Consider the following 27961-nt stretch of genomic DNA (forward strand, 5'->3'; position numbering starts at 1 on the left):
TTTTTAATAAAACAAATAATTAAATGAATGTTATTATAAATAATTAAATTAAGTAATATTGCTGCAATTTTATTTTATTATTCCTTTATTCCTGTTAGTTTGTCTTTAATTCAACCTTACATTTTATGTTACTATGTGACATTTATATGTTTTATGCAAATTTGGTAAAAACTATTTTACAAGGTGTTTAGAATAGTTTTACTTATTTGTTTTTCAGCAAATCCTGGCACCTTACACAGACTTTCACTACAGACACAATCCAGACACAGCAGAGGGTCAACTCAAGTGAGTGTGCTGCTTTAAGGACTTTCAAAGTAGATTTTGCCATTGATGACACAAGCATGCAACTTTTATATGCTGCATGTATGGATTTGTGGTATTTCTTTCTACAGAGAAGACAGGGAGGCTCGATTTCTGGCCAGTAAGATGTCAATTGTTGCTTCCCTTCGCTCTTGGTCAGGTAAGCAATGCCGCTTAAATTCTGTGGAAAACTGCGAAGCTTTCTCTGGAATCCTTGTAGCCTCAGATTTCAGTCAGTGCTTAAGGTTGATTGTGTAACCGTACATATCTTAAGATGATGCATCTAAAAAGAAAATGTTTGCATGAATATTGTAATGCATCATGCATCTTTTAAATGAAATTTCCTCATGAGTGCACTTCTCAGACCAAACCTGTTGTTTTGTCCCACTGTACCTCCAGGCATCATTAATCTCTGCAAATCAGGCAACTCTGGAATCCAGTCTCTCATTGGTTTGCTGTGTATACCAAATATGGAAGTGAGGGTATGGTTAAAGGCTATAATTAGAAAGCTTGCAGAACACATAGTATGCAAATCAAGCAACCAGTTCTTTTCATTTCAAAAGCTACAACACTAAGTTTGTTACATATTTTTAAAACATTATTATTTGTGTAATTAATGTTTACAGTTTATATATGTAATAGCTGTTATGTTAAGTCCATAAAGTGTGGAGAACGATTTTATTGCAGATTTGCAGGAAATTCAGAAATTTGCAATGAGTCCACACATTTTGTTTAACCTATTATTTACACAAATGCTTATTTAGTGTTCTTAGAATGCATACAAAATATTGAGATTAATTAATGATATAAAAAAAGTTAGATTATTTCTTGAGATTAATCACAGTTAAATATTTTAACGGCCTATGTTTTATAATAAATATAATCATACTAATTAAAATTTAAATATATTTAAATTAATAATATATTAAAAAACAAGCCCTAAATATTATACAATGAGATACAATATAATATACTGTGGTGAATTGTACATATTCACCATAGTGATTATTGAGTCAGTGCTCAAGCCTCATTATGAGGTACTTCATCACACTCTGTCACTCTCTTCTCAGCGAGGTCTTCTGGAGGTGATGTATGATATATTCAGACTCCCTGTTCCCGTGGTGACACAAGATTTTATAGAAGCTCTTCTCAGTGTGGGTGAGTGCGACTGCTGTCTGCTTGCACCGATTAACATATTCATTTCCAGACATCTACCACATCAGAAGTCAACTCACATTGACGGGAACAATGTCCTCTGACCCTTTTCCAGACCCCAGTAGGTTTCAGGACAGTTGGAGGCTGTCAGATGGCTTTGTAGCCTCAGAAGCAAAAATAATTCTTCCACATAGGGCACGGTCCAGGTAAGAGCATTTGCTGAGCTTAATTAACCCTGAAACTGAGCTAAGTAGTGAAGCCTCAGCAGATCAGCCTTGAATGCATTTAGCGCCAAAGTCTTGATGTGTGTTTGTGTTCTTTGTCCACCCAGACCAGATTTGATGGATAACTATCTCGCCTTACTACTTTGTGCATTCATTCACAGTGGACTTTTAGAGGTAATTTACCATTTTAAAATTGTGATTCACCATCATCTTTTCGAACATGAACAATTCTTGAAGAAAAGAAGCTGCGGTTGATTTTTTTTTATTCACCCTTGTGTTGTTTCAAACCCATATATGACTTAATTTCTTACATGGGTCACAAAAGGAGATATTTTGAAGAATGTTCATGCTGCTCTTTTCTATGCAATGAAGCATATACAGACTGTCAAGCTCCAAAAAGGACAAAAAAACCTGGAAAATAGTCCATGTTACACTCTATTGACTTCTGAAGCCATAATGTTGTTTATTTTCAGGGCCTGGTTGAAGTGATCACTAGCAGTGATGATAGTGTTTCAGTGCGTGCAACCATCCTTTTAGGAGAACTCCTGCATATGGTATTATACTCGAATTACTGCAACAGAAAATACAGCCTAATCTTGTACTATATCTCATTTAACCTTCATTTTATTTTCAGGCCAACACCATTCTTCCCCACTCCCATAGTCACCACCTGCACTGCCTGCCCACTCTTATGAACATGGCTGCTTCTTTCGACATTCCTCAGGAGAAAAGACTGTGAGTTGCTGTTTTGTCCTACATAGCTGGCAACACAAATAGCAAGTAGTTGCAAATAGCATAGTCTCAAAGCTATGTGATTATTTCTGTAATTTGATGGAGCTCTGTTCGGTTGTGTTTTGTAGACGGGCAAGTGCTGCAATCAATTACTTGAAGCGATTTCATGAGAAGAAGAAACGAGGCCCCAAACCCAATAGTCTTTACTTGGACCACATTATTCGCAAATCGCTGGCTGCTCATTACTGTCGGGACCAGCACCTTAGGCCCCAGAGGGACATTTTTGTCATTAAGGTATGAGCTGGTGACTGGGGAAAGCATTTCTTGGACGTTTCAGCTTGGGTGTGAGCTGCATTTTTGTTGTGTTCTTTAGGACACTGAGGAGGCCCTGATGATGAACCTCAGAGACAGTCAGATTCTCAGTCATAAACAGAATTTGGAATGGAACTGGGTCCTAATCAGTACCATACTCAAGGTATGAGGTCTCATCCTGCTATTTTTTAAAATGCACAATATCACAGCCATGAACCACACTTTGCTAAAAGTGTACGCCATTATTCAAATGTTTGGGGTCAGTAAGATTTTTTTTTTTCAAAAGTCTTTTATGCTCACCAAGGCTACATTGATGAAAAATACAGTAAAAACTATTTTATTTAGAAATACGATTACAATTTAAAATAACTTTTTAGCTTTTTTATTATATTAAATGTTTTTTTTTCTTGCGATGACAAAGCTGAATTTTTCAGCTTCAGAAATCATTCTAATATGCTGACTAGGTGCTTAAGAAACATTTTCTTTTATCAATGTTGAAAACGGTTGCATTAAACTGCTTACTATTTGTGTGGAAACCATGATTTGAAGTTTATCTGAAGTAGATTTTTTTTTGTAACTACAGGTGCATCTCAATAAATTAGAATGTCATGGAAAAGTTAATTTATTTCAGTAATTCAACTCAAATTGTGAAACTCGTGTATTAAATAAATTCAGTGCACACAGACTGAAGTAGTTTAAGTCTTTGGTTCTTTTAATTGTGATGATTTTGGCTCACATTTAACAAAAACCCACCAATTCACTATCTCAACAAATTAGAATACTTCATAAGACCAATAAAAAAAACATTTTTAGTGAATTGTTGGCCAAAGACTTAAACCACTTCAGTCTGTGTGCATTGAATTTATTTAATACACGAGTTTCACAATTTGAGTTGAATTACTGAAATAAATGAACTTTTCCATGACATTCTAATTTATTGAGATGCACCTGTATGTAATAGTCTTTACTATCATTTAATGCATCATTAATCAATAAAAGTATACATTTCTTTAATTTTTTTAAATTTTGAACACAAGTGTATGTCGGGTGACCATTATATTTAGTAACTTTTTGGACTTTAGCATGCAATAAAGCACCAATCACATTTTCTTTAAATGTAAAAATCTAGTTACAATGTGCAGTGTGGTATTTCTTCTAATTTGGTTTTTAATTGTTTCAGTGGCCAAATGCTAACCTTCGGAACAACAAAGAGGAACAGATGCACAAGTAAGCCGAGTTGGGTTTCTTATTCTTCTTAATACTTTTTGTCACCCATTCATTGGTGTAAGTCCTACACTTTCTTTCTCAGGTTTGTACGAAGGCTGCTGTTCTTCTACAAGCCTAGCAGCAAGCTGTATGCTAGCCTGGAGCTGGACCACAGCAAGGCCAGGCAATTAACGGCGGTGGGCTGTCAGTTCATTGAGTTTCTGCTGGAGTCAGATGAGGTGAGAAGAAACAATGTCAAACAACTGAGCCTATGATTTATCGCCCATTATTTTCTCACTGTCATGTGGCTCCAAACCTGTATAACTTTTTTCCATTTTCCAGTTTCTCAAAGTGTGTTTCACAGAAGAAAGAACGACATGATATATGAGACAATTTTTAGCTATTGTCTGTCTTCTCAGGATGGCCAGGTGTTTCTTGAAGACCTGGTGAAGGACATTGTCCAGTGGCTGTCCTCATCCTCTGGCCTGAAACCAGACCGTAGTCTGCACAGCAACGGCCTCCTCACCACTCTCAGCCAGCACTACTTCCTCTTCCTCGGCACTCTCTCTGCCCACCCGCAGGGTGTTAAGATGCTTGAGAAGTGCAGTGTCTTCCAGTGGTTAGTCTAGTACTTTGCAGGAATGATATGGAGATACACAATATATTGGTGTCTTCTAATATTAGCCTTTTTTCTCATTGTTTTGACAGCCTGCTGAACCTGTGCTCCTTGAAGAACCAGGACCATCTTCTGAAGCTGATTGTTTCCACACTGGACTACAGCCGGGATGGCTTAGCACGAATCATCCTCTCCAAGATCCTCACTGCTGCCACTGACGTAAGAAACAGGCCTACTACCCTTTGACCCTGTTTACCTTAATGCCATACACTTTGACCTAGCCTTGCTTAACAAAGCATGCTGGTAAGAGCATTCCCCTATGCTAACAGATCTCTAGTATAGCTCTTGAATGTTATTTTGGCACAGAACTGCAGGTTATACGCCACCAAGCATCTGCGGGTACTACTTCGAGCTAACGTGGAGTTCTTCAGCAATTGGGGTATTGAACTGCTGGTGACTCAGCTACACGACCGCAACAAGGCCATCTCGGTGGAGGCGTTGGACATTCTGGATGAGGCCTGTGAAGACAAGGTAAAGTCAGATAACACATAAGGGCAAAAGGGAGGACGTTATGGACATCGAGAAGTTTAACTTGGCAGAAAGTCATGTTATTTAACTGAGCTTGGTCTAGGTAATATAACAAAACGTGTTGATGTTGGAGGCACTTGTGAATTGACTATGCTGTGCCAGTGTAGCTCTGTTCCAGGAATTTGTCATGGAGATCTGTAAACAGCCAGAATCTAGATCAAAATTGACAGTTATATCGTGGCTTGTGAATACATGTCTAATTACATGACTTATCTTAGGCAAACCTACACGCTCTGATTCAGATGAAGCCAGCGCTAACTCACCTTGGAGACAAGGGTGTACTGTTGCTGCTACGGTAAAGCTCAGATATTCCCTGTATAACTACTAAGGTGCATTACATATTTCTTCCTCATAGTAATTTTCAGCATCATTACTCCAGTAGTGTCATGTGATCCTTCGGAAATCAATATCAATCTAATATGCTGATTTGGTGTTCGAGACATATTTCTTAACATTATTATCAACATTGAAAACAGTCGTGCTGCTTTTTATTTTTATTTTTTTCAGGATTCCTTGATGAATGTAACATTCAAAAGAACAGCATTCATTTGAAATAGAAATATTTTGTAACTTTTAAAGCTCATGCTGTGTATAAATATGGATATTTTGTATAAATTGCTTAACTGACTTGCAGTAAAGTTGAAAAGGGTCTTATTTGCGTAAGAAACGGCTCCTTTTCCATCCATTTCCAGGTTTTTGTCCATTCCAAAGGGGTTCTCCTATCTAAATGAAAGGGGATATGTCACTAAACAACTAGAAAAATGGCAGAAGGTAATGTATTTTACCATTATTCTAAACTGTTGAAAGTGTTTTAGATCGTTTACAGTATATACATCAATAACATGTATTCTGCATGTTTGTATTTATTATTTTTCTGTAGTACTTGAATTGCTGTACCCATTCTGTCCAATTACTTTTGTTCCCCTGTAGGAATGCAACCTCAAGTATGTGGACCTCATAGAGGAACAGCTAAATGAAGCACTCACTACTTACCGTAAACCAGTGGATGGAGATAACTATGTGCGACGGAGCAACCAAAGGTTTTCCTTGGAAACGTTATCCTTTAGCCTGTATTATGATTTGGAAGGAAGTCATCCATAACGTTTTCCGTGTCTAAAATCTTTTTCTTACAGGTTACAAAGACCAAATGTTTTTCTTCCTGTGCATTTGTATGGGCAGCTTGTACATGATAAGACAGGCTGTCATTTGCTGGAATCTCAGGTGTGTTTTAAAATCACTTACTGTATGACAGGCCCTGATGGTGATGCATTTCTTCATATAATGCTTCTTTTCTGTCTCTAACAGAATGTAGTTTCAGACCTGAGCTACACAGTGCGCTGCCCAGTGCTGGACAAATGGGATGGCATTAAACAGCTTAAAGCTGCTCTTTGGGCCCTGGTGAGTTGCTGCTGTGTGTGTGTTTGTGTGGATGTGTGGGTTTATTGTTTATAAGGACACAGTGTGTATAATGAAATGGGTATTACATAGTGAACTTGGTTTATAAGGACACTTCCTGTGTCCTACACTTCCTAATTTTAGAATTTGTCTTGCGAGATGAAGACATGTTGAAGAAGTTTTCATACTATCTTTGTGGTAATAATTATCAGAAGCATTAATAATATTATTATTAACTATAAACTTTTTACTCTGCTTGCTTCAAGGGAAACATTGGCACGTCTAACTGGGGACTGAATCTGCTACAGGAAGAGAATGTAATTCCAGATATCGTCACTCTTGCCCATGACTGTGAGGTTCTGTCTATAAGAGGGTATGTGCTCTTGATTTCAGAATCAACCTGGTTGCATATGGCCAAAAATTTTAAAATTTAGATATGGCATTTAAGTCAAATGCACAAATTAGGATTCCGGTGGGTAGTGCACTTGTTCACTACGCACCGCCGCTCATTTCAGCTAAATGTTTAGAAGATTTAAATCTTTTTTTATTATTATTAATTTTGTGACTGTAACAGAAAATATATCTGAAGTTATAATGCTAACATACAAAATAGCCAATGATTTTTTCTTTTTTAGAAAATGTATGGTTCCTGGTTTTATTATCACAAATAAAATGACAAAAATAAGACACTTGCATTGCAACATTTACTGGTTTCTATTGCACAGAGATATTGCCAAACTTGCCCAACTGTGTGACCAGACATGAGGTGACTGAAAGCTAATGGTGAACCCCTCTAAACACTTCCATAGTTTCAAAATGACTTTCTCAGAAACCAGTTTTTTGTGGGTTTCGTTGACTCTGTGAATTGCGTCATCCCCCCCCCGCCCCAGACTATTTGGCAATCTAGCAATCCTTCTTTTTTTTTTTAAATACACGCTGATCTTTGCTGTCTTTTTGTTGCATTTTTTGCCTCTCACAATTTTTGCCTTTTTTTCCCCTCTCTCAGGACATGTCTTTATGTTCTGGGACTCATTTCTAAAACTAAGCAGGGATGTGAGCTTCTCAAACTGCATGGTTGGGATGCAGTTAGGCACAATCGCAGACAGCTATGGCCTGTAGTGCCGGATGAGGTGGAGCAGAGCCAGAACCTACAGCAGCAACAACAGCAGCAACCCCTCATCCACCTGTCCTCAGCACCCAGCACCCTCAGTCTGAACTCTGAGTCCACCAGCTCTAGACATAACAGCGAGAGTGACTCCACTCAGCCTAGTGAGTGCTGCTCCCATCTACTCATACATGACTAATGGCCCACAGTACAACACTGTGGTTTAGGGTGGAGGTCCTTCTTTACCACCTTTCAGATCTTTTTATATGAAGCATATCCATCTCATATTTATCATTATTAGCTTATAATCTGACTGCATTTTACTGCTGTGAAGGTGTCTTCAACATGGTTTCATTTTTAGATTTCAGTCTTTATTTCAACTACTGTATATTAATATATCAAGATGATTTAATGCACCAAAACAGTATAGCAAATAGCACAAATGGTGCTTATCTAGCACCACAAATGAAACTAAATTTAGAGGTGCTTTTTCCTTCCCGTTCTTGTATTAGGGTTGTGTAATTGTGTTGTGTAATTTCTTTCACGTGCAATTTGATATTGAAAAAAGACTAGACTTGTAGACCCTTTTAGTCAGTTTTGGCTGAATTTATCTGACAACCTGGCCTACACTGACTGTGAGTGATGTGAAATGTTATCTATTTATAAATGATCTTTTGAATTTTGGAGTGATTGACTTCAAATAGTTAGAAATATCTTTAAAGCCATTCCCAGACTTGTAAGCGTCAACAAATTTGCACTTTGTTTTCAATTGCACCTCTTGATGTGCCAGATTCAGCTATAAAAAGGTATCTATCTTACTTAATGGAATGGTTGGGCTTACATTTATATAGAGAGGTGTTTCAGACATGGCTTAGGAAGTGTCATGAATCATTATCTACCCACTGACTGGTTTTAGATGACTAAGCACAGTCAGTTATCCTGACTTGAATAGAAACTGGAAAGGGGGAAGAGTTTAGACTTTTCTTGACCCACACTTTAAAACAAACCACACACTGTTTTTCTGCACACACTATGAAAATGTAATCTCAATACAATCTAAAAGTAAAATTGCCAAAATGCCTTGCTTCCTTTTCAGGCATGTACATTCTGGATGATGACAAGTTAGAAAGCTCTGAACTTTCAGAGGACCAGCCACTGTACTTCAGGCCCAAACTCCTAAAGGACCGCAGCCCCTTCACCATACTAGCCTCCAGTCGACTTGTCCGAAACCGCTTCCTCATCTCGCTCTCTGGAAAAAAACTCCGTAGTACCAGTGACCCCAAAGGCACTGGTAGCAGCAGTAAACTCCATGGTGAGCCCACGTTAGGAGGCCTAAGGAGGATACGCACAGTTACAGAGCCCTCTATATTCTCTCAAGTTCAGGGAGATGTTTTTAGTCCTGTATTTACTGACGGACATCTGCCGAAAAGCCCAAGCGTTAGTCTGGATACCTCTTTTGTAGGCAGCAAGACTTCGGAAACTCAGGGCAGCACATCTAGTATTGGGGAGCCGGAGGTACGTCTAAACAAAGCTGCAGAACGGAGCTCAGGAGTTGGAGACGCCCACCGAGAGCAGACCAGTCGGGAAAGGCTGGCCGGCGATGGCTCAACCTCTGGGGGCGGGGCTCAGTTTAAAAGTCGTAGCCAGAGTTTCAACACAGACACGACCACTAGTGGTATCAGCTCCATGAGCTCCAGCCCGTCCAGAGAGACGGTGGGTGGCGTGGACTCTTCCACCATCGACACGGACTGTGTTAGCCTCAATACAGTCATTAGCACTCAAACTGTCAAAACACTTCACTCTCTCACGCCCCAGTCCAACCACCTTCCCCTGTCCAAATCTAACTCGGTACTGCTGATGCCACCGGGTTCTTCTCATACTTTGCCACGCAGGGCTCAGTCCCTTAAATCGCCTTCTGTCACGACCATTTCAAGCCTGACAGACTGTAGCTTCATGTACACCAGCTCTCGGGACGCACTGGGATACGCTACCCTCAAACGACTACAGCAGCAGCGCATTCACCCCTCCCTTCCCCATAGCGAGGCGCTTGCCTCGCCTGCCAAAGACGTGCTCTTCACCGATGCCATCACTATGAAAACTGGCAGCCTGGACTCCAGACTCACACCACGCAGGTAAAGCAGATGGACCAACAGATGGTGCAAAACTCTTCTCTTTTCTGTCATTGTCACCCTTCTTTTACTGTTTCTTTCATGTTAGATTTTACACTTACACCAATTGTCACACAGCATTCGCAGAATGCATCCACATTTATCGTCCTTCTCCAAAGGTTTCAAAATGTCTCTACTCAGAAAAGTCACTTTCTCAGAAGTGTCATTAGGAGTTAAGACATTACAGAGGAAGTCGTGCTTCTTTATACTTCGTTTTAATATTGTTCCTTTTTGTGATGTGGCTGTTAAAGTTATCAGCCTGATAGGATCATAATATTATCAATTCGAGAAATATCAATGTTAATCAGACAAGAAATTAGCACTAGAGTTCCCCATTAGTGTTACCATCCACATAATATGAAAATGACACCCCTAAAAGTCCCTTAGGAAGCACTGCTCCCTAAGAAATAATGTGGTGTGTTTCTGATGGTCCCTCTCAGGTATACTAAAAAGCGCTTCAGATGTCTGGGCCAAGGTTCGAGCAGGCCCCAACGCAGATCTCTGCTGCCACGGTGCGTGGACCATCCCTAGGGTTAACGTTCCCCTTTTTTAGTCTGAACGTCCACTTCAGTGCATTTTTACAATACAAAAATCCTGGCCGCCTTGGCTTCTTTTTCGTCGTACTTTGCCCCCCTTTTTCATTTCTCATTAGCGCTCCCACAGCCCATACCTTAACCTGATACTCTTCAACCATGACTCCTTGAAATTACCTCCCCACAGTAGGACAAAGTAAACTCTCCTCATTCCTCATTCATTGTATGTAGTTCTAAAAAGACTTTCTAACCTACGCCCTGTCTCCATTGTCACAGAACTCCTTCAAGTAGTTTACTGATGTGAACGGACTGAAACTGATTCCAACAATAGCCGCATTCCCGCATTTGATCCAAGAAGCATGTAGAGGTTTTTGACCTACAGTACTTGCATGATGCAGCTAATGACAAAAAGCTGCTCATTATGAAATGTGAATACGCTTCACCAGCCTGTTCCCGCATTGACAAACCTACCAATCATCTGCTAGCAAGACTACAGTAATGCAGTATCATCACAAGTAGTTTCCAAAATGTCCAAACCTCCTTTCTTGCTTTATACTCTCTCCCAATGTTGTCCATCTTCCAAATGCTTCTCCCTGATCTCTTCCCATCTGTATGAGTACAGGTTTCTCAAGGCTTTGAGTTTTGCATCTCTGGATAAGGAGGATCTTCTGAGCCCTATCAGTCAAACCTCCCTTCAGCGCTCCTCCTCAGTGCGTTCAATGGTGTCCAGTGCCACATATGGCAACTCCGATGACTATATTGGCCTTGCACTGCCAATGAACATCAACAGCATGTTCCAGGTTACTAACTACTCTATGATCCTGGTTATACCTGGTACTAACATCCATCTCTGGTGATCTGATCCCAGTTTGTCTATCAGGGCAGATTGCTCTTCATACATGGGATAGTTCACCCACAAATGAAAATTCTTTAATTAGTCACCCTCGTGTCTTTCCAAACCCGTAAGACCTTTGTTCATCTTCGGAACACAAATTAAGATATTTTTTATGAAATATGAGAGCTTTCTGACCCTGCATAGACCGCAATGCAACTGAAACTTTCAAGGCCCAAAAAGGTAGTAAAATATTTTTATTTTATTTTATTTATAAAAAAAAAAAAAAAAACAAAAAAAGACTTATTCAACAATTTTTTCTTTAAAAAAAAAAAAAAAAACGAAATAACGACTTATTCAACAATTTCTTCTCTTCCGTGTCAGTCTGTGTTCCGTCATGATTCTCTTGTGAATGTGAGTCAAAGACACGGAAGAGAAGAAATTGTTGAATAAAGTCGGTATTTTTGTTTTCTTTGCGCACAAAGTATTCTCATAGCTTCATAAAATTACGGTTGAAGCACTGATGTCACATGGACTATTTTAACAATGTCTTTACTACCTTTCTGGGCCTTGAATGTGTCAGTTCCGTTGCTGTCTACGCAGGGTCAGAAAGCTCTTGGATTTCTTAAAAAATATCTTAATCTGTGTATTATATATATATTTAGGATTATCCAAAAAGCATGTCAGTACCAAGTGTAAATAGGAATTACAAAAATACCCTCTAAATTTGTGTCTGAAACTTGACTTTCTTGTATTTGGTTGCTAACTAGATTAAAGACATACCATACTTCCAGAAGAGGACAAGTCCACCGTCAGAGGACCGATCAGCAAAGTTCTTCTCGGGAGATGCAGATGGTAAAGACTGTCATGGTTGTGTTGTTTAATCAGCTCTGTATACTATTCCCATTGCATTAGTGCCTCGCTAATCTTTCAGTATTCTGAATGCTGTTCTTTCCTCAGGTTCCAGTGAAGGATCTAGGCATTCTGTTCTGCGATCTCAGCTTAGTATCACAGAGCTGATTGCGGTGAGCCGTTCAGACCAGCACCAGCTGCTGGGTGCGGAGGAGACTGGCCTGCAGGAGCACAATGAGGACAACTGTCTTTACTGTGCAGGGCTCTACATGCTTGGGTGCAATTTAAACACTCCCACACAAAACCGCACAGGTAAGCTACACGTTTATCCAAATGAATATAGGTAAAAGGTGACATCACTTTGGCCAGATGTCCCTAAAAAGCTGTGAGGATGCATGCAATATTTAAACTATGGTCAACTAGTTACCGTATATTAGAACATCATTAGTTAATTTGAGTTTCCTCATGTTCTTACACACCCTAAATCCTGTTTTAGACTATCCCGATGCTCCATTCTCAGAATGGTGCGATCAGTCCTTACACAACCTGGACGTCATGCCTCAGTCTAAGTACTCAGGTGTGTCTGGCTGCAGTGATGCCGTCTCTCAGGGCTCTGGTGGCAGCACACGCAGCACCGAGCTTGTTCTTGGTGAGGAATTCTTCAGCCTGGCAAAAGTCAGATTGGAAAATTCAGGCAATTCTCAAGGGTTTTGTTTCGTACAGTTTCATTGTTAATTGTATGCCTGCGCATGCTGTCTTTCTGCCAGGGGTGAAAAATATTCCAGAGGATGCTCCAGCCTGCCGTGTTCTTCTGAGGAAGGAAGTGCTTCGGCTGGTCATCAACCTGAGCTCCTCAGTGGGGACCAAAGGGAATGAAACCGGACTCCTCACGTAAGGAGACAATTCATCCACAACGATTTCAGTTTAACAAATTAATTTTTCAACAGAGGTTTCACTGAACTCTTTGGCTGAACATTGTTTGATTCTTTTAATGAGGCAGAATAAAGTGAAATGGGGAAAATGGATGGAAAAGTGAAGCTTAGTAGAGAGAGGATTTTTTTTTCTTCCATGTTTTCTTTCATTGTAACTTGTTACCTTGCAGAATCAAGGAAAAGTTTCCTTATGCGTTTGATGACATCTGCCTGTATTCCGAAGTTTCATACTTGTTGGCGCATTGCATGTTCAGACTGGCTTCACGACGCTTCATTCAGGAGCTCTTTCAAGATGTTCAGTTCATTCCGGTAATATGAAACTTTTCTCTCAGTAGCCCAAATCCAAACAGAACTGTTTTTCTGCAACTAATCTGTGTTTTTACAGTCTAGATTGCACCAGAACTCAGATTTTCTTTGTGTAAAAAAATATTTTATTGGTGATATCCCTTATAAATAGTTTTTCAGTTCTGGATTTAAACTGGGTTCATTTCTATGCCACTAGTATAAATTAACAGCACTGCTAAATAATGATTGTTTTTATTACTTTTTCATTACTAAGCATACATGTCGTAATCTTTTTATTTGTAGATGTACGAGGAGGCTGAGAGCATTCTGTCAATGCCCAAGAAGTCTACCACAGTATATCTTCCATCAGAACCGTGATCATCCTCTAAGTGTTTTACACACTATTCTCTTCCCCGATGCAGCAATTATGGATCTCTTTCTTGGCCTGACCATGCGACTAAGATGAATACGCAATAAGAGACTAGGGCTATGGAACAGACATGGGTGGATTGAGAGAGTCACCGGGAACATTTCCACAGAAAGAGAAAAAGCGGTACGTTAAGAGAACAAACTCTTTTTACCTGAACAAATACTCTACACGGAAGCTCTGTGGACATCTACAGTGTAACCAAATAATCCTTGTAAACTGAATGGAAAGTGAAACATGCAAATATTTGATCTGTGAGTCAATACGAATTGTATTTCAAATGCAAGCAAGCAAAATCTTTCAAGACTGTCTAGGGAGATGATTAACTTCCTTTTTTTTTTAAAGGCCTAGGGGTATGATTGCATGTAACAAAAGCATTTTTTTCCTTGAGTGGATCCCTCAACACTACAACATTCCAGCTGTTTTCTTTGGATTTCTCTATTACTAATTTTGGTTGTTTCAAATATGAAATAGCTTTCGCAACCAGGCCGAGCAAACACTTAGTCCTGGTGTGATTTGCTTTGTAAGACAATCATCATTAAGTAATAATAATAGTCAGCAACTGCCAGCTTTTTTTCCCCCCCCTTTTGTACCTGACTCATAAAAGGGTCTTTTGTGCTTATTGATTTTTATCTTGACTTAGCACATAGCAATCCCTGAGTAAATGTTTGTGCATGTATTTGATGGTGTTGTTACACAATAATGCAATAGCGACTGTATTGTATTAATGTGTAACTTTGTTAACTGACTTATGAAACTTCATCCAAAAAGATATTTATTTATTTATTCACTTATTTATTGTTTGGTCCAAGCAGCTCCTCTGTCCCTTTCACTTTGTTTTAGCCTATTAGCTAGGATAACTGGCTGTGTATTATTTATGTCTGACAGTCAGTGTTCGTGTAGACCACGGGCTTCAAAAGAGGAAGTTAAAGTGCATTTCACCACTGCCATTTTGCAGTTTTACACTTCTCTGTTTTAAGTCAATTTAGAGATTATAACTAATCCATAGAAAGTTTTCTCTTTCTGTAGAGAAAATCATTAATTATTGAAGCATTAATAAAACCAAGATTCGCCAAACTTATTTCACAATATTTGTATATGAGAATACCTTTTGTACTTTATTCTCTCTTTCGGATTGCTAATAATGCTTTTTTTTTACCTGAATGTGGTCAGGAGATTTTGAACGGGCAAAAAACATATTGGGTTAAAAAAGTAAGGTTAAACTGACAAGACATGATTGAGAAACGATCCTTAATATATGACATGTTCTGCTTAAATTCAACTGACCGTCATTCGTAAACTTCTACACTTTATCGTCAATATTTATAAGAGCAATTCTCAGTATTTAACATACCCAGTATGGTTTAATGATTTCGAAATGTCTTCAGGGTCAGGATAAATCTAGTTTAACATTGCATAAAAAACAAAAACATTACCAAAAATGGTTAGATCCCACTTTGTAAGTGTAAATTTGAGGTTCGTTTGAATTATTTCTATGCAATGTGCCTGTTAATTTTGTATGCACAAATGACTTGTTATTGAAGATAAGACGATCACTTCATTTTCTTGGCTGGACCATTTATATTATTTAGGCAGCTTTAATTATTTTTGCCTTTTTTGTATTCGCTTTAACCCTGACTTTTAGAATGAATGAATTTGCCCTTTTTCTTGTTTTATTTATTATAGGAACTAATAAATCTGCCTTTGCCTGCCTTGGCTTTTGAATTAAGCATCAGGTTTCAACTTCCATTATTTTTTTTCTATGGTAAAAAAAAGAGTCTGATATGGCCAGCAATAATGCTAGTTGTTGTTGTTACAGTATTTCCTTTTAGGCTTTTGGGGAATTGTTTAAGTGCATGTGCATTCTAACCCCTATCTGCAGTATAATGGATAGGGAAAAAAGAAATATGGGAACTGTCCAAGAGCAACAGATAATGTTTGGGATGGTACATATGATGCAGTCTTTTTTAGTATATGCTGGCTGGACATTGAACAATAATTAAGCCACTTATAAAATATTATTTTTGAACAAAATAAATCTGGAATCTGCCCCTGATATTTTCAGAAGTGTTCTTGAATAAGTCATTAGAGTGTGTGGTGAAAATATCCCAGAATTCCAGATGGTTGGGTCTTTTTCCAGAGTGTTAAATCATGTTTTATTATTTTCTTGCTTCCCTTTTTCACTAGGGGTTATGTGCAAGTGCAACCCATGACCGAAAGCCATTGTCAAATTGTTTTAAAAGAATTTTTGAAATGATAACAAATGTATTGGTGTTTTTAAAACCTTAGAAATAATAACGAGCGCCAATTATTGCAGAGTTAATTGTATTTGTGGAACAAGTTCCAAGTGTTTTAAAGGGGTTGTTTTCTCCATCACCATTAATGCTAAGAGTGTAAAGGAAATGCATATATTTTTAATGTACATTTGTTCATTGTTCAACAAACTTTTTTTTCTTTTCTTTTAAGTGCACTCATGATTTTGCAGAGCACTGTATGAAATATAAGCACCATTTAATAATGACATTTCAGAGACTGATGCAAGAAGTGTTATTTATATTTTTCCTGAAGGGAAAAAGCATCAAACTGTTGTACATACTTAAAACGTTTCTTTAATTGTATAATTTAATGTGTTTGGGGGGGCATTAGCTGTGGGTCTTGAGAATCCAATGAAAGGGATGCGTCCGTGATAAAATAAAATCAACCTCAATTTCCTTGACTCATTTCTCAAGTGTTTCATTGTTGTTTGGAAAAGATTTATCTGTTCAAATCAGGAAGTCCTTCTGCCCAGAGGCGCAGCTGCGCGAGCAAGAATTCCACAGAAACACTTCCGCTGTTTTCCACAGAACAGTCAGTCATCATTGTATACTATAGCTACAATCCCCTCCTTTGCGTGTTTGTTTTCTTTTGTATATTTTGTCCGATACGATTCTGCCTTCATCTAACGTTACTAACATGACTTTAGTACTCTCAGCTCTTATAACAGTTTATAGATCCGTATTGAGTTTTCCAGTCAGCGATGACCGTGTGAAATGGTCCAGTATAACCCACATTCCTTTCTTACTTCCTACTGAGCCCTCATCTTATATAATGAGTACTGTACGCAGGCAAATATAGATATTAGCCTAAAATCTTCGAGATGGCGACGGGGAATAGTTTGAACGTGCTGCCATTATCACAGCGGTTAATTAACTTGTTAATCTTGATTCCCTTTCCAGTGATTATCTCGTAACTTCCCGCACGCACGCACGCTTCCACTGAGATCCTCCCACTTCACGTTCTCACACTCCTGCCGCTGCTGAGAGCGTAGTTCAGCGAACTGCGAGTGAGCTTGGCTGTGTTCTAAAACTCTGACAACTTTTACATTTTTAGCTTTGAACGAAAATAATGTAAGGAAAACCTTACAGATGATTTTTCTTGAGGCTTTAAGGCTGCGAACACTTTACACAGGTGGGTGTTTGTTCTCGTCATTCTTTTACATTTAGACATTGTGTAATGTTGGTGTTCTTAACACGAATTCTATAATAAGACTTGTTGACATGTTAACTAGCTGGATGTGTTTTGTGGCATACTTTATTTTCGATACGGTTCAAAAGGAGAGATGAGCAGTATGAGATGAGCCTATGTCTTTGCCTCACTTAGGCCTATTTGATCATTCTATTTTATTAGATAATGTATATTCATTAGTTATGTGCCATAATCCATTCTTTAAAATAGTAAATAATAAATTTTTAGTAAAATAATTGTTTGTAAAATACGACTTGTAAAATATTTCCTTTTCAAATTAAAAAGCAGACACATGGTCCTGACATCATCTGTAAAGAATGATTACTTTGCATGTCCTATGAGTAATATATCTTCACACACACAGTCACACAGACATGTCTGGTCAGCTATCCTTGTGGGGACTCTCCATAGGCTTAATGGTTTTTCTACTGTACAGACCGTATATTCTATTGCTCTACACCAACCCTACCCCTAAACCTACCCCTCACAGGAAACTTTCTGCATTTTTAGATTTTCAAAAAACTTGATTCTGTGTGATTTATAAGCTTTTGTACCCATGGGGACCACAATTTAGGTCCCCACCGTGACACGAGTCCCCATGAGTCTGTGTGTAGTCAGGTTTAAAGGGGTCATATGATGCTTTTTTAAAGATCATTATTTTGTGTATTTGGTGTAACAGAATATGTTGACATGCTTTAATGTTCAAAAAACACATTATTTTTCAAATACTGTACGTTATTGTAGGTCCTCTATGCCCCGCCTCTCTCAAACGCTTCGTTTTCTACAAAGTCCCTCCTTCCGACAAGCGCAGTCTGCTCTGATTGGCCAGCTGACCCAGTGCATTGCGATTGGCCGAACACCACAAGCACTCGTCGGAAATGTAACGCCCCTTACCATAATCACTTCAGCTTTCAAAACAAAATAAAGGTTACTGAAACCACACCTTCTTTCTTTGCGTGAACATTTGGGCGCATTATGCTAATATTTCCACATAGTGAGGTAGATATGTGGGGGCGTGTTAGAATGAGCCGTTTTAGGGGGGCATGGCAGAGTCTTAACTTTGATAAAGAATATCTCTTTGGATTTGAGACTTTAGTCTTTGCAACTTCAGGGATCTTATCTATGCACAATCAGCTTGTAACACTCCAAAGAGAAAGGAAAATTTGAAATCATATCATATGACCCCTTTAAGTCCCCACCAGGATATATAAACCAGTACACACACACACACACACACACACACACACACACAGACAGACAGTCACACAGACATTCATTTAGCAACTGAAGAGATGTTCTGAACAATTGAACTCTCAACAGAGTACAAAAAATGAAACCATTAAACCATACATATTATGTTGCGAAATAGACATGGAGTACATATGGTGTAAAATTATCCAGGTGAGAAAGCAAAATATATAAAGGATATACAAAATGTCATCCACAATGTTCCGTCATATTAGGTGATCTCTAAAATGACAGCACTTAAAATGAATGTGTGTCTTGATGTAAAAAAAAAAAAATGCTTTCTATTGTCAGTATTCAGTAATATTCATTGGTACTCTTGGTTAAACATACTGGATCAGCATTTGATGTTTTGGACATGCATTTGTTTAGACCTAAGTATGTTCAGTCACCATCTGTGGTCTTTACTGTTTACTCATTTTCATAGCCGCAGATCATAAATGATGATAGTCTTATCTACAACAGACTTCAAGCCTCTAATTTTCCAGTAGTAATTCCCCAATAACCAGGATTGCTGCTTCTTGATGGCCTGATGAATTATATGTTTGAATAGATTTTTATTCATTGCTCATAATCCATTTCTGGTCTTATGAGTAAAACATTTATTTTGGTTTCTTCTCTAGAGTTTCTCCATCAGAATAAGAAAAGTTGTGCTATTTGTATATCTGAATCACAAATGAGTTGAAGGGTTAATGTCCAAATAACAAAAATCAACAAAATCATCTATTTTTATTTAAAAAAAAGAAACCAGTTGGGCTGTGGTGCAGTGGGTACTACACATACTCATGGTAATGCAATTTGATTTTGTGTTGAACCATGTCCTGATGATTCCATTATTTGTCTCTCCTATCTCTATGTCATGTAAATTAAAACCGATTAGGGAAGAAAGATAGCATATTTCCATTTTTGTGTACCTTATTAGATGTTATTCAGCCACGGTTAATTGAACCATTTTATTTCCTTAGCAGATCTAATTGCTAATGGAGGAACTAGTGAGCCATTACTTGTTCAGAATCTCCTGAGCTCTATCATGTCAGCCTGGCTTTTGTGTGCTTTGCTTTTTTCTCTGGTTGGCCAAACAGAACAGGATGGTGAGTCTTGAATGCATTAAACTGTTGTTGCTAAACTTTTAAAGAAACCGTTCAACCAAAAATTTTAATTTGCTAAAAATGTGCACCCTTAAGCCATCCAAGATGAGTTTGTTTTTTCATCCGAACAGATTTGGAGAAATGTATCACTTGCTCACCATTGGATGCTCTGCAGTGAATGGGTGCCGTCAGAATGAGTGTCCAAACAAGAAATCCACAAGAAACATGAAAAGCTGCATGTTTGTAATAAACGACTCCATCACGTCTTCAACTTCAAATGAGTCCTCTATCCATAATATTGTTTTTTCTAGTGAAAAAAATAATCTCATCTGAATCAGGAAAGAAATATGCACAGCTTAAGCAGTTTAAAAGCAAACAGTCCAAAATAGTCATCATGAAGGATTTGTCTCTAATAAACACATAGCTTTTAATTGATGGACTGGAGTCATGTGGAATGGATTACTGTGATGCTTGTATCATCTGTTTGTACTCTCGTTCTGACGGCACCCATTCACTGCAGAGGATCCATTGATGAGCAAGTGATGTAATGTTAAATTTCTCCACATTTGTTTTTTGTCCAAAGAAACACACATCCATATCTCAGATGGCCTGAGGATGAGTACATTTTCAGAAAATGTTCATTTTTGGGTGAACTATTCCTTTAATAGTACAATACCTTCTTATTTCAATTGTTAGTTGAGACCATTGATAGAAGAACTGACTTATTGTATGTATCAACAGGACACCCAGTTCCTATAGAAGAGGTGAAAGTGTATTCAGAAGAAACCGCATCATCTGATTGTGGTGCATGGGTGTTGAACGTTACATGGAGAGATAAGTTTGCCGAAAATAGTGAATCCGAGAAAGTCAGCTACGACATAGAGGTCCTTCGTACTGAACAGATGAGGACTGTTCACTTTGTAAGTGAGATTTTTTTGACAAAAGCAATGGAAATATATATATCTAAGGTCATTTTTAATGTCAAATAACTGTTTTAGGAAACTATACATGTGATGCCAGACAAAACATCCTATTATCATTGGAAATGGACTTCACCTATACCGTTGCAGTGCACTTCCCATTCAGTCAGACTTAGGCGCCATAATGAGCATCACATTGGTGAATGGACTCCATTATACACACACAAAGGTTTGTAGCCACAGGCTGTTCTTATACTGTATGCACCTGTTATACAAAAGAGGAAAACAACTGAACGACAACTGTTTTGCCTATAAAATAACAGGACAAGATCTAAATGCTGCGACAACAACTGTCTATCCTCACGATCAAGTTTTCGTTGTTGGGAGTAACATCACGTTCTGTTGCATCGTGGAAGCAGATAAGGTTCCATTGTCCGGATTTCTAATTCGCATCAGCAACAGGACATACATCACAAAACCAGTTCCACTTGAAAGGCCTTATGGACCCAACATACATTGTGATGTTGAGGGAGACCCCTCTGGCTCTACAATATTTATTGGCTGTAAGTCTAAATACATCCTATTTAATAAGAATTGTTTAATTTTAGAGGCTTAGAGCAAAAGATTTGTCTGTATGCAGATGGTGTTCTGTTGTTTGTCACAGCCCCAGAGGTTAGTATTCCTAGACTGATGTCTATTTAAAAAAAATTCGGCACATATTCTGGATATACACTTAATGTTCAAAAAACACAAATTTTAAGCTTTAATTATATCCCTCAGAAAGATATGTTGAATAGATTTAAATTTAGATGGAACTCAAGTATTACGTATCTGGGAATCTTGATAACTAAGGATATTACAAAACTATTTGATAGTAATTATTTGTATGCTGCTGTAACCCAGAGTATATAGCAAAGTGGTAGGATCTGGAGATTTCACAGATAGCTATACCACTGCAATCACTACTAGGTAGCAACACCTTATATAAACAGTATTTTAATAGTTTCAATCAATGGACTAAAACTCCTTTTAGAATCTGGTTTAAAGAATGTAAATCACCATTACTTGAAAGACAGTGTAGATTATTAAGATGGGTCTCTTTCGACCCAGAATTTAAACCAGCAAAGCTTGAAGGGAGGTTTCAATTTTGGTATAGGCTTGGCATTACTACTTTTAGTTCAATTTCCTCAAAGGGAGAACTAAATAGTTATCAGGAAATTTCTGATATGTATGGTTTGGAAAAATGTGATTTCTTTAGGTAGCTACAAACCAAGACTTATTTCAACAATGAGATAAGATACCCGGAGAAGCATGACCCCAATTTAGTAGATTTACTTATTGATATCTATAAAAATAAAGATAATAGGAAACTTGTCTCAAAACTTTATTTATCTATTCAATCCAATAAAGAACACAATAAAGACTATGCTACAACAAATGAGGTTAAATTAAAATGGGATACAGAAGCCAATCTAGTTATTTCAGAGGAAGAGTGGTTAGATATATATATATATATACGAATATCTGTTCTGTACAGGCTACTTCTACCAGCTCTGGTATGTGGACAGAATTCTGCTGGTGGAACCTTATAAGATACTTTATTTTTATTTATTTATTTAGTCATTTAGCAGAACTTTATAACCCCCAAGTTAAAATCTATTCAGACTGGTGAGAAGGATAGAGGCTTGTGCTGGAGGAAATGTGGGGAACAACTAGCAGATCACTTTCATGTATTTTGGGGCTGCCCAGCCATTCAGACATATTGGCAGGAGGTAATACAATAATTAATTGATTGCTCTTTTTCTATAATTTATTTGGGTAACTTGGCAGTACAGAGTAAGTACTTACTAAAGATATTATTAGCAATTAGCAACCAGCAAGAAAGCTGTAACACGAAAGTGGCTACAGTCTGAACCTCCAACAAAGTCTGAATGGTTGGACATTGTAACCAGTGTTCAAAATATGGAGAGAATGACTTTCTCATTAAAACTACGGATGGATGCATATTTGCAATACTTGGAAAAATGGATTGTGTTTATGTCCTTATATTTAGTAAATTGACCTCTGTATGTATTTGTCAATATGGCTTATGTTTGGATGCATAGGTGACCAGCCAACTGTTTAGCCAAGTTCTGATGTTATTATTATTTTAATTCTTTTGAAAAAAAAAAGAAGAATTGTTTAATTTAAACCCACCAGTTTTGAGATGACTTACAGTGAATTAGGCAGCTGGACTTCATTTTCTATGAGGTGATCATTAGTCAGAGCTTTTGTAAAATATTTTGCCCACATATTGGATCACGGCCACATGTGGGAAATTCTCACCATTTTAACTGATGATGCTGCTTGGATGAGTTGGCAAAATGTGATATTTTCTATGGAGGATGGAAGTATAGCTTGAATTCATGTATGAAAAAATGATAACACTATAACTTGATTAACAGATCATTAGTTAGAATTAGTAAACATGAACTAACACTCATAGTTCAAAAGTCTGGGGTCGGATTTTTAATGTTTTTGAAAAAGTCTCTTTAGCTCACCACTGCTACATTAATTTAGACAGTAGAAACAGTAATATTGTGGAATAGTATTGCAATTTAAAATAACCGTTTCTAGTTAACTGTCAAATAATGAATCCTTGCTAAATAAATACTGACCCCTAACTTTTGAACTGTGTATACCAAATGAATTAAATTGAGTCCAGGCCTAAAGTGTTTAATTTCACTGAATGCTACAGATCCCCCAGATGATCAGAATCTTACATGTATAACACGGAATCTCAGCTCTTTGGAGTGTCACTGGGAAACGGGTCGAAACACCCATCTGACTGGTAATAGAAAGACGAAATATACACTTAATGGAAGGTACACAGCTGGCAAAATAATATCCATCTTAAAGCTGCAGTCCGTAACTTTTTTTGTGTTCAAAATTTACAAAATTACACCATGAATCCATTTTCCAAACCGTGTTTTTGGCTTGTGCTAAATCACTGCGGTACACTTATAATAAGTGTTTATATTCGGACTATTTAGACTGGTACGGGTAGGTACTGCTGCGGAGTAGCCCAGTACCTGCGTGATTTGTCATAGACATAAACAGAGAGAAGTAGCTCCGGCTACAATGTTCTTCCGCAAGACGCATGCAGTTCTGTTTATTAACCTCTAGAGCGCCAAAAGTTACAGACTGCAGCTTTAATGTACAGTGTGAATCATGCATGGTTGCTCTCATCATACTGGATTCAAATCTCTGATACTTATTGTTTCGCTTTTGTCAGAGTTTGTGAATTTGGTAAATGTGTCATACATGCGGTGAAAAAGCAGGTGACAAACTGGACCCTGATTGCCAAAAATCCCCTTGGTGTAAAGACTCTCACTGATACAGCTGATCCTACACACCGAGGTAAATCTTATTTTAAATATTTCTTAAATTTTGCATGACCACAACATTTAATTGTGAATTTAATCATCTGTTTTTTTTTTCTTTTTTGCACAGTATGGTTGAGAGCACCCAGCAAAATAGCCCATGTTGCTTATGCAAGAAAAGTCACTCTTTGGTGGAGTTGGAACGAGGAAAGCTACGCTTTGTTTCCGATGATTTGTCAAGCGAAGCTCAATGGAATCATGTACAATGTTGGTGTCATCAGATTTGATCTTGCATTAAAATTGATAAGCATTCTATTTTATCTTTCCACTGTTTCCACTTGCAATGCCTTTACATGCATTCTCACAAATGTCCACACATTTTCATCTTTCACAAAGAAAACCTTCAATGGAGTGGGACTTTCGTCTGTTGTCCTTATAAACCTGCAGCCCTTTGCTAAATACACAGCTCAAGTACAATGTGGTTCTTATGAGAACTTCTACAAATGGGGCGACTGGAGTGAAATTACTAAGTTCTCCACTAAAGAGGACAGTAAGTATTCAGATTTGAAAATATAGTGTCATTAAGATATATATCTGATTTTAATTTTTATACATACTTTTGTGAGTGTGCTTTTAAACAACACTAATATCCACTTTATTTTTAACATAAGACCGACTGCTGTGTCTTTTAGTTATTTACCTATGGCAGCTAATGAATCGAAAGTCTAGCACATTGATAGAAAATAGCTTACTTCCGTGTTTAAAAATGTGTTGGACATGAAGTTAATAATGTGTAACTTACAATGCACTCACAACTTACATTTTACTGTCAATTTTTTTCTCTGCCATTGTAAATGGTTTCAAACGAAGCCACAGAAATATCTAACACTGTACATTTCTGACCAACATGCAGTTCACTTTCTGAATGAATTAGTGTTTTTGAACTAATCAGATGAGTAAGAATGATTCGGCGACTGTGTAATTTGATTCGCACTAATAATCCCTCTTCAGTTCCAGAAGCAGTAGATGTTTGGATTCATTATTCTGAACAAACTACATCTGTCTTGTGGAAGGTAAGAGCAGTTGGATTTGGCACTGCTATCTTTAGCTTTTCCCTGCACTTTTTGTGGCTGCAGTCAAACAAATCAAAATGACCCTTTTTAATGTTTTAAAGCCTCTAACTGAACAACAAAGCCATGGGATAATTACAGGATATGAAATTACCATTGGAAAAACTAACAAAGAACTAAAAACACAGCTGTGCTACAACATCACCTCTGGGAATGATAAAAGTGATCAAATCACAGTCTCAGCAAAAAACTCTGCTGGTCGTTCTCCTCCTTCTACCATCATCGTCCCGACTAATCCTGGTGAGATTCAAAATGCAGTTTTTAATTGGTTGAAAAGGTTGTGTTTAAATTAATGAAGTTTTTAATCATTCTTTTCACAGACAATGAAGTCGATATAAGCCATATCAGTAGCAGTAATGGTGGCTTTAAAATGTCTTGGGAAGAATACCCCTATTCTACTTGTGGCTATGTTGTTGAATGGTTTCCAACATACAAAAAGATGCAATGTGCTGTAGCATGGGAGAAGATCCCAAAATGTGACAGTGGTGCCTGTGAAACCTGGAATAAATCTGGTCAGTTGGGAGTGTAAAGATGAATCATTTGACTCACTTTGACTCATCTGTTTTTGTTCTGATACTGAATTTGTGCATGTGTGTAATGGTTCATCAGTGGTTCAGTGAGCTGTGGTTATGGTCAGAAAGGGAGGATAACAGCTGTATTGTTCTATTTCTCACAGGTGTTTTGGAGGCAGGAGTGAGATACACTGTCTCTGTCTATGCCTGCACAGATGATTCACCAAAGCTTCTCAAGAGGAGTGAAGGTTATGCTATAGAGAAACGTAAGCAGACAAGATTCAATATTTAAGGAATAGCTAAACCAAAAATGAAAACTTCACCTTGTCTTACTTATTTTCCATTCTGCTATTTGTGTTCTCAGAACCGGGGAAAGTTGAGAAACTGGAAGGTGAAAATAAAGGAAGAAATGTTGAGCTTTCCTGGGCCGAAGTTCCCTTAGAACAGCAAAATGGCTTCATACGAGGCTACAAGGTCAAAACATTGCTTTCTGGTTCTGAAACGATTATTAACATGGCTGTGACAAAGGGTAAATTCATTCTCTAATTGACGTCCATGTTTGTTTGTTTTTTGTTTTTAAAGATTACATTATAAATGGACTTGCTTTGTTTTAATTTTAGAGCCTAAAGTTAGTTTGAAATTAGATCCAGGCTCCTATACCTTCCGCGTTAGTGCCTTTACATCTGGAGGGGAAGGTGACTATGCTACATTCGGAATGAACGTAGAAAAAAACAGTATGTATTAAAATGGTGTTAATAAAGTATTTTAATAACATTAAATGTAATTCATTATAATTGAAACCATTAATGATTGAACTATTTTATTATATTTAATAAGCAAATATACAGTAAATAGTATTTATGAAATGTGATAAAATTGTGTGCAATTTGACAAAATCTTCATAGGTGACCAGATGATTGCAGCCACTGTTGTGGGTTGCAGTGCAGCAACTCTCGTAATCACTATCATCACAGTCCTTTGCTACAGGAAACGGAAATTGTAAGGACAATTTTCCAGTGTTATGTCATGTTTTTTAAATCCCAGTATTTTCTATAGATTTTCTATTTTCAGCTGCAATTAAAATGTCACTCTTAAAAATCCTTCAGGTTAAAGAAACTGTTGGATCCAGATATTCCTAAACCAAAATTGGCAGGGAAATGGATCACAAAGGTGAGTCATCAGCCTCCTTATAATTTATAACTTTCCTAACAGATGTTTTTTTTTGTAATTATTATAATCTGCATGTATGAGGGTCACAAGCCTATCCATACTATGTTAAATCCTAACAGTAAAATGCAACAAAGCATATACTTGATCATAGTAATCATATCAATTTTAAAACAGAAGAGAAAACATTAACCAAACCTTTTTGTAGTTGACGTCAAAGGATGTGTGTATCTGTCACTTGATAAAATGATCAAATTAGGCAGATTCCAATATGGAAAAATTGTATGACATACCCATATGCTCAAAAACTATGCAAAATCAAATAAGTTATGACCCAGACCACATTAATTATGGTTCAATTGCAACACAAACACTTGTTTTGTGTGGTAAATCATTGGCTCAATAAATAAGCTAAAGAATGTTTTGCTACCATGTTGATTTGTTGTTTCCAGGGCATTTATTGTACCCAGATGACCGAGGGGTACATGAAGTGTGAGATCCAAGAGGTCCACAGTTTAGAGCATCCTGCGATCTCAGAAAGTCTATATGGCCTTGACCTCATCAGCTCGAACTCCAAAGTGGTTCCTGCACAACATTTCTACCAGAACATTTCTGAATCTCCAGCTGATGTCTCATACTGTCCTGTTGAGAAGCTTACCTCAATTATTGAAAACCCTTCTTATAATGTTACCATACCAGAACCAGTTGGTGTTGCTCAGATATCCGATCTTACACTGGTAATGCAGGATGCTTACCTCCCAGCCCCTAACTTTGTTCAAAATAATTTTGTTGTCAAAGACTCAGACGGCTACAAGCCCCAGCCAGCATCTCCTACAAACGCATAGCTCCAGTAGATAGACCTCAGTGTCGTGTCTTGTCATGCACACCATGTATATGCAAATTGTGCCAATGTAAATGCCAGTGAATTCATGTTATTTATAAAGTACTGTACTGTTTTCTCAGCACTATCTCTTGTAAAATTAGTAGTGAAATGCATTGTTTTAAACACTGATGAAAAAAAAGCTGTGACCACCTTTAGAACTGCCTCTGTATATTTGCATTGAATTTTGCTATTTATTTACATTTATGGTAACACTTTAGATTAGGGAACAAATATTCACTATTAACTATGAGTTTTTCCTCAATAAACTCCTAATTTGCTGCTTACGTATTAATAGTTAGTAAGGTAATTGTTAAATTTAGGTATGGGGTCGGGTTAAGGGATCTAGAATATGGTCATGCAGAATAAGGCATTAATATGTGCCTAATAAGTAGTAGGCCTACTAATAAACAGCCAAAAAGCTAGTAATATGCTAATAAGCTACTAGTTAATAGTGAGAATTGGTCCTTAAAATAAAGTGTTACCACATT

The 27961-nt window shown here is 37.6% G+C and overlaps 1 protein-coding gene and 1 pseudogene across 3 annotated transcripts in view; both read left to right on the forward strand.

Moving 5' to 3' along the window:
- The window catches only part of rictorb (RPTOR independent companion of MTOR, complex 2b), a 27305-nt gene extending 10943 nt beyond the window's left edge, over positions 1–16362 (forward strand). Inside the window, exons 9-39 of one of the 3 annotated variants that reach the window (XM_016277646.1) lie at positions 218–285; positions 393–460; positions 700–782; positions 1371–1458; positions 1571–1661; positions 1787–1853; positions 2153–2233; positions 2314–2414; positions 2540–2705; positions 2785–2886; positions 3904–3950; positions 4033–4168; positions 4349–4548; positions 4638–4764; positions 4912–5076; positions 5352–5428; positions 5826–5904; positions 6064–6173; positions 6267–6354; positions 6439–6531; positions 6795–6901; positions 7535–7797; positions 8730–9765; positions 10242–10313; positions 10957–11134; positions 11937–12021; positions 12127–12330; positions 12515–12667; positions 12786–12909; positions 13121–13259; positions 13539–16362. In XM_016277646.1, coding sequence (XP_016133132.1) covers positions 218–285; positions 393–460; positions 700–782; positions 1371–1458; positions 1571–1661; positions 1787–1853; positions 2153–2233; positions 2314–2414; positions 2540–2705; positions 2785–2886; positions 3904–3950; positions 4033–4168; positions 4349–4548; positions 4638–4764; positions 4912–5076; positions 5352–5428; positions 5826–5904; positions 6064–6173; positions 6267–6354; positions 6439–6531; positions 6795–6901; positions 7535–7797; positions 8730–9765; positions 10242–10313; positions 10957–11134; positions 11937–12021; positions 12127–12330; positions 12515–12667; positions 12786–12909; positions 13121–13259; positions 13539–13613 — 4473 coding nt within the window. In that variant the 3' untranslated portion in view covers positions 13614–16362. The remainder of the gene's footprint in view (positions 1–217; positions 286–392; positions 461–699; positions 783–1370; positions 1459–1570; positions 1662–1786; positions 1854–2152; positions 2234–2313; positions 2415–2539; positions 2706–2784; positions 2887–3903; positions 3951–4032; positions 4169–4348; positions 4549–4637; positions 4765–4911; positions 5077–5351; positions 5429–5825; positions 5905–6063; positions 6174–6266; positions 6355–6438; positions 6532–6794; positions 6902–7534; positions 7798–8729; positions 9766–10241; positions 10314–10956; positions 11135–11936; positions 12022–12126; positions 12331–12514; positions 12668–12785; positions 12910–13120; positions 13260–13538) is intronic. The other 2 variants (XM_016277648.1, XM_016277647.1) reach the window with 2 other exon arrangements.
- A 548-nt stretch (positions 16363–16910) lies between these two features.
- Positions 16911–27704, forward strand: LOC107589260 (leukemia inhibitory factor receptor-like; annotated as a pseudogene).
- The last annotated feature ends 257 nt before the right edge of the window (positions 27705–27961 follow it).

This window comes from Sinocyclocheilus grahami, unplaced genomic scaffold (assembly GCF_001515645.1).
Source record: "Sinocyclocheilus grahami isolate Dianchi unplaced genomic scaffold, SAMN03320097.WGS_v1.1 scaffold114.1, whole genome shotgun sequence".
Taxonomy (NCBI): Eukaryota; Metazoa; Chordata; class Actinopteri; order Cypriniformes; family Cyprinidae; genus Sinocyclocheilus; species Sinocyclocheilus grahami.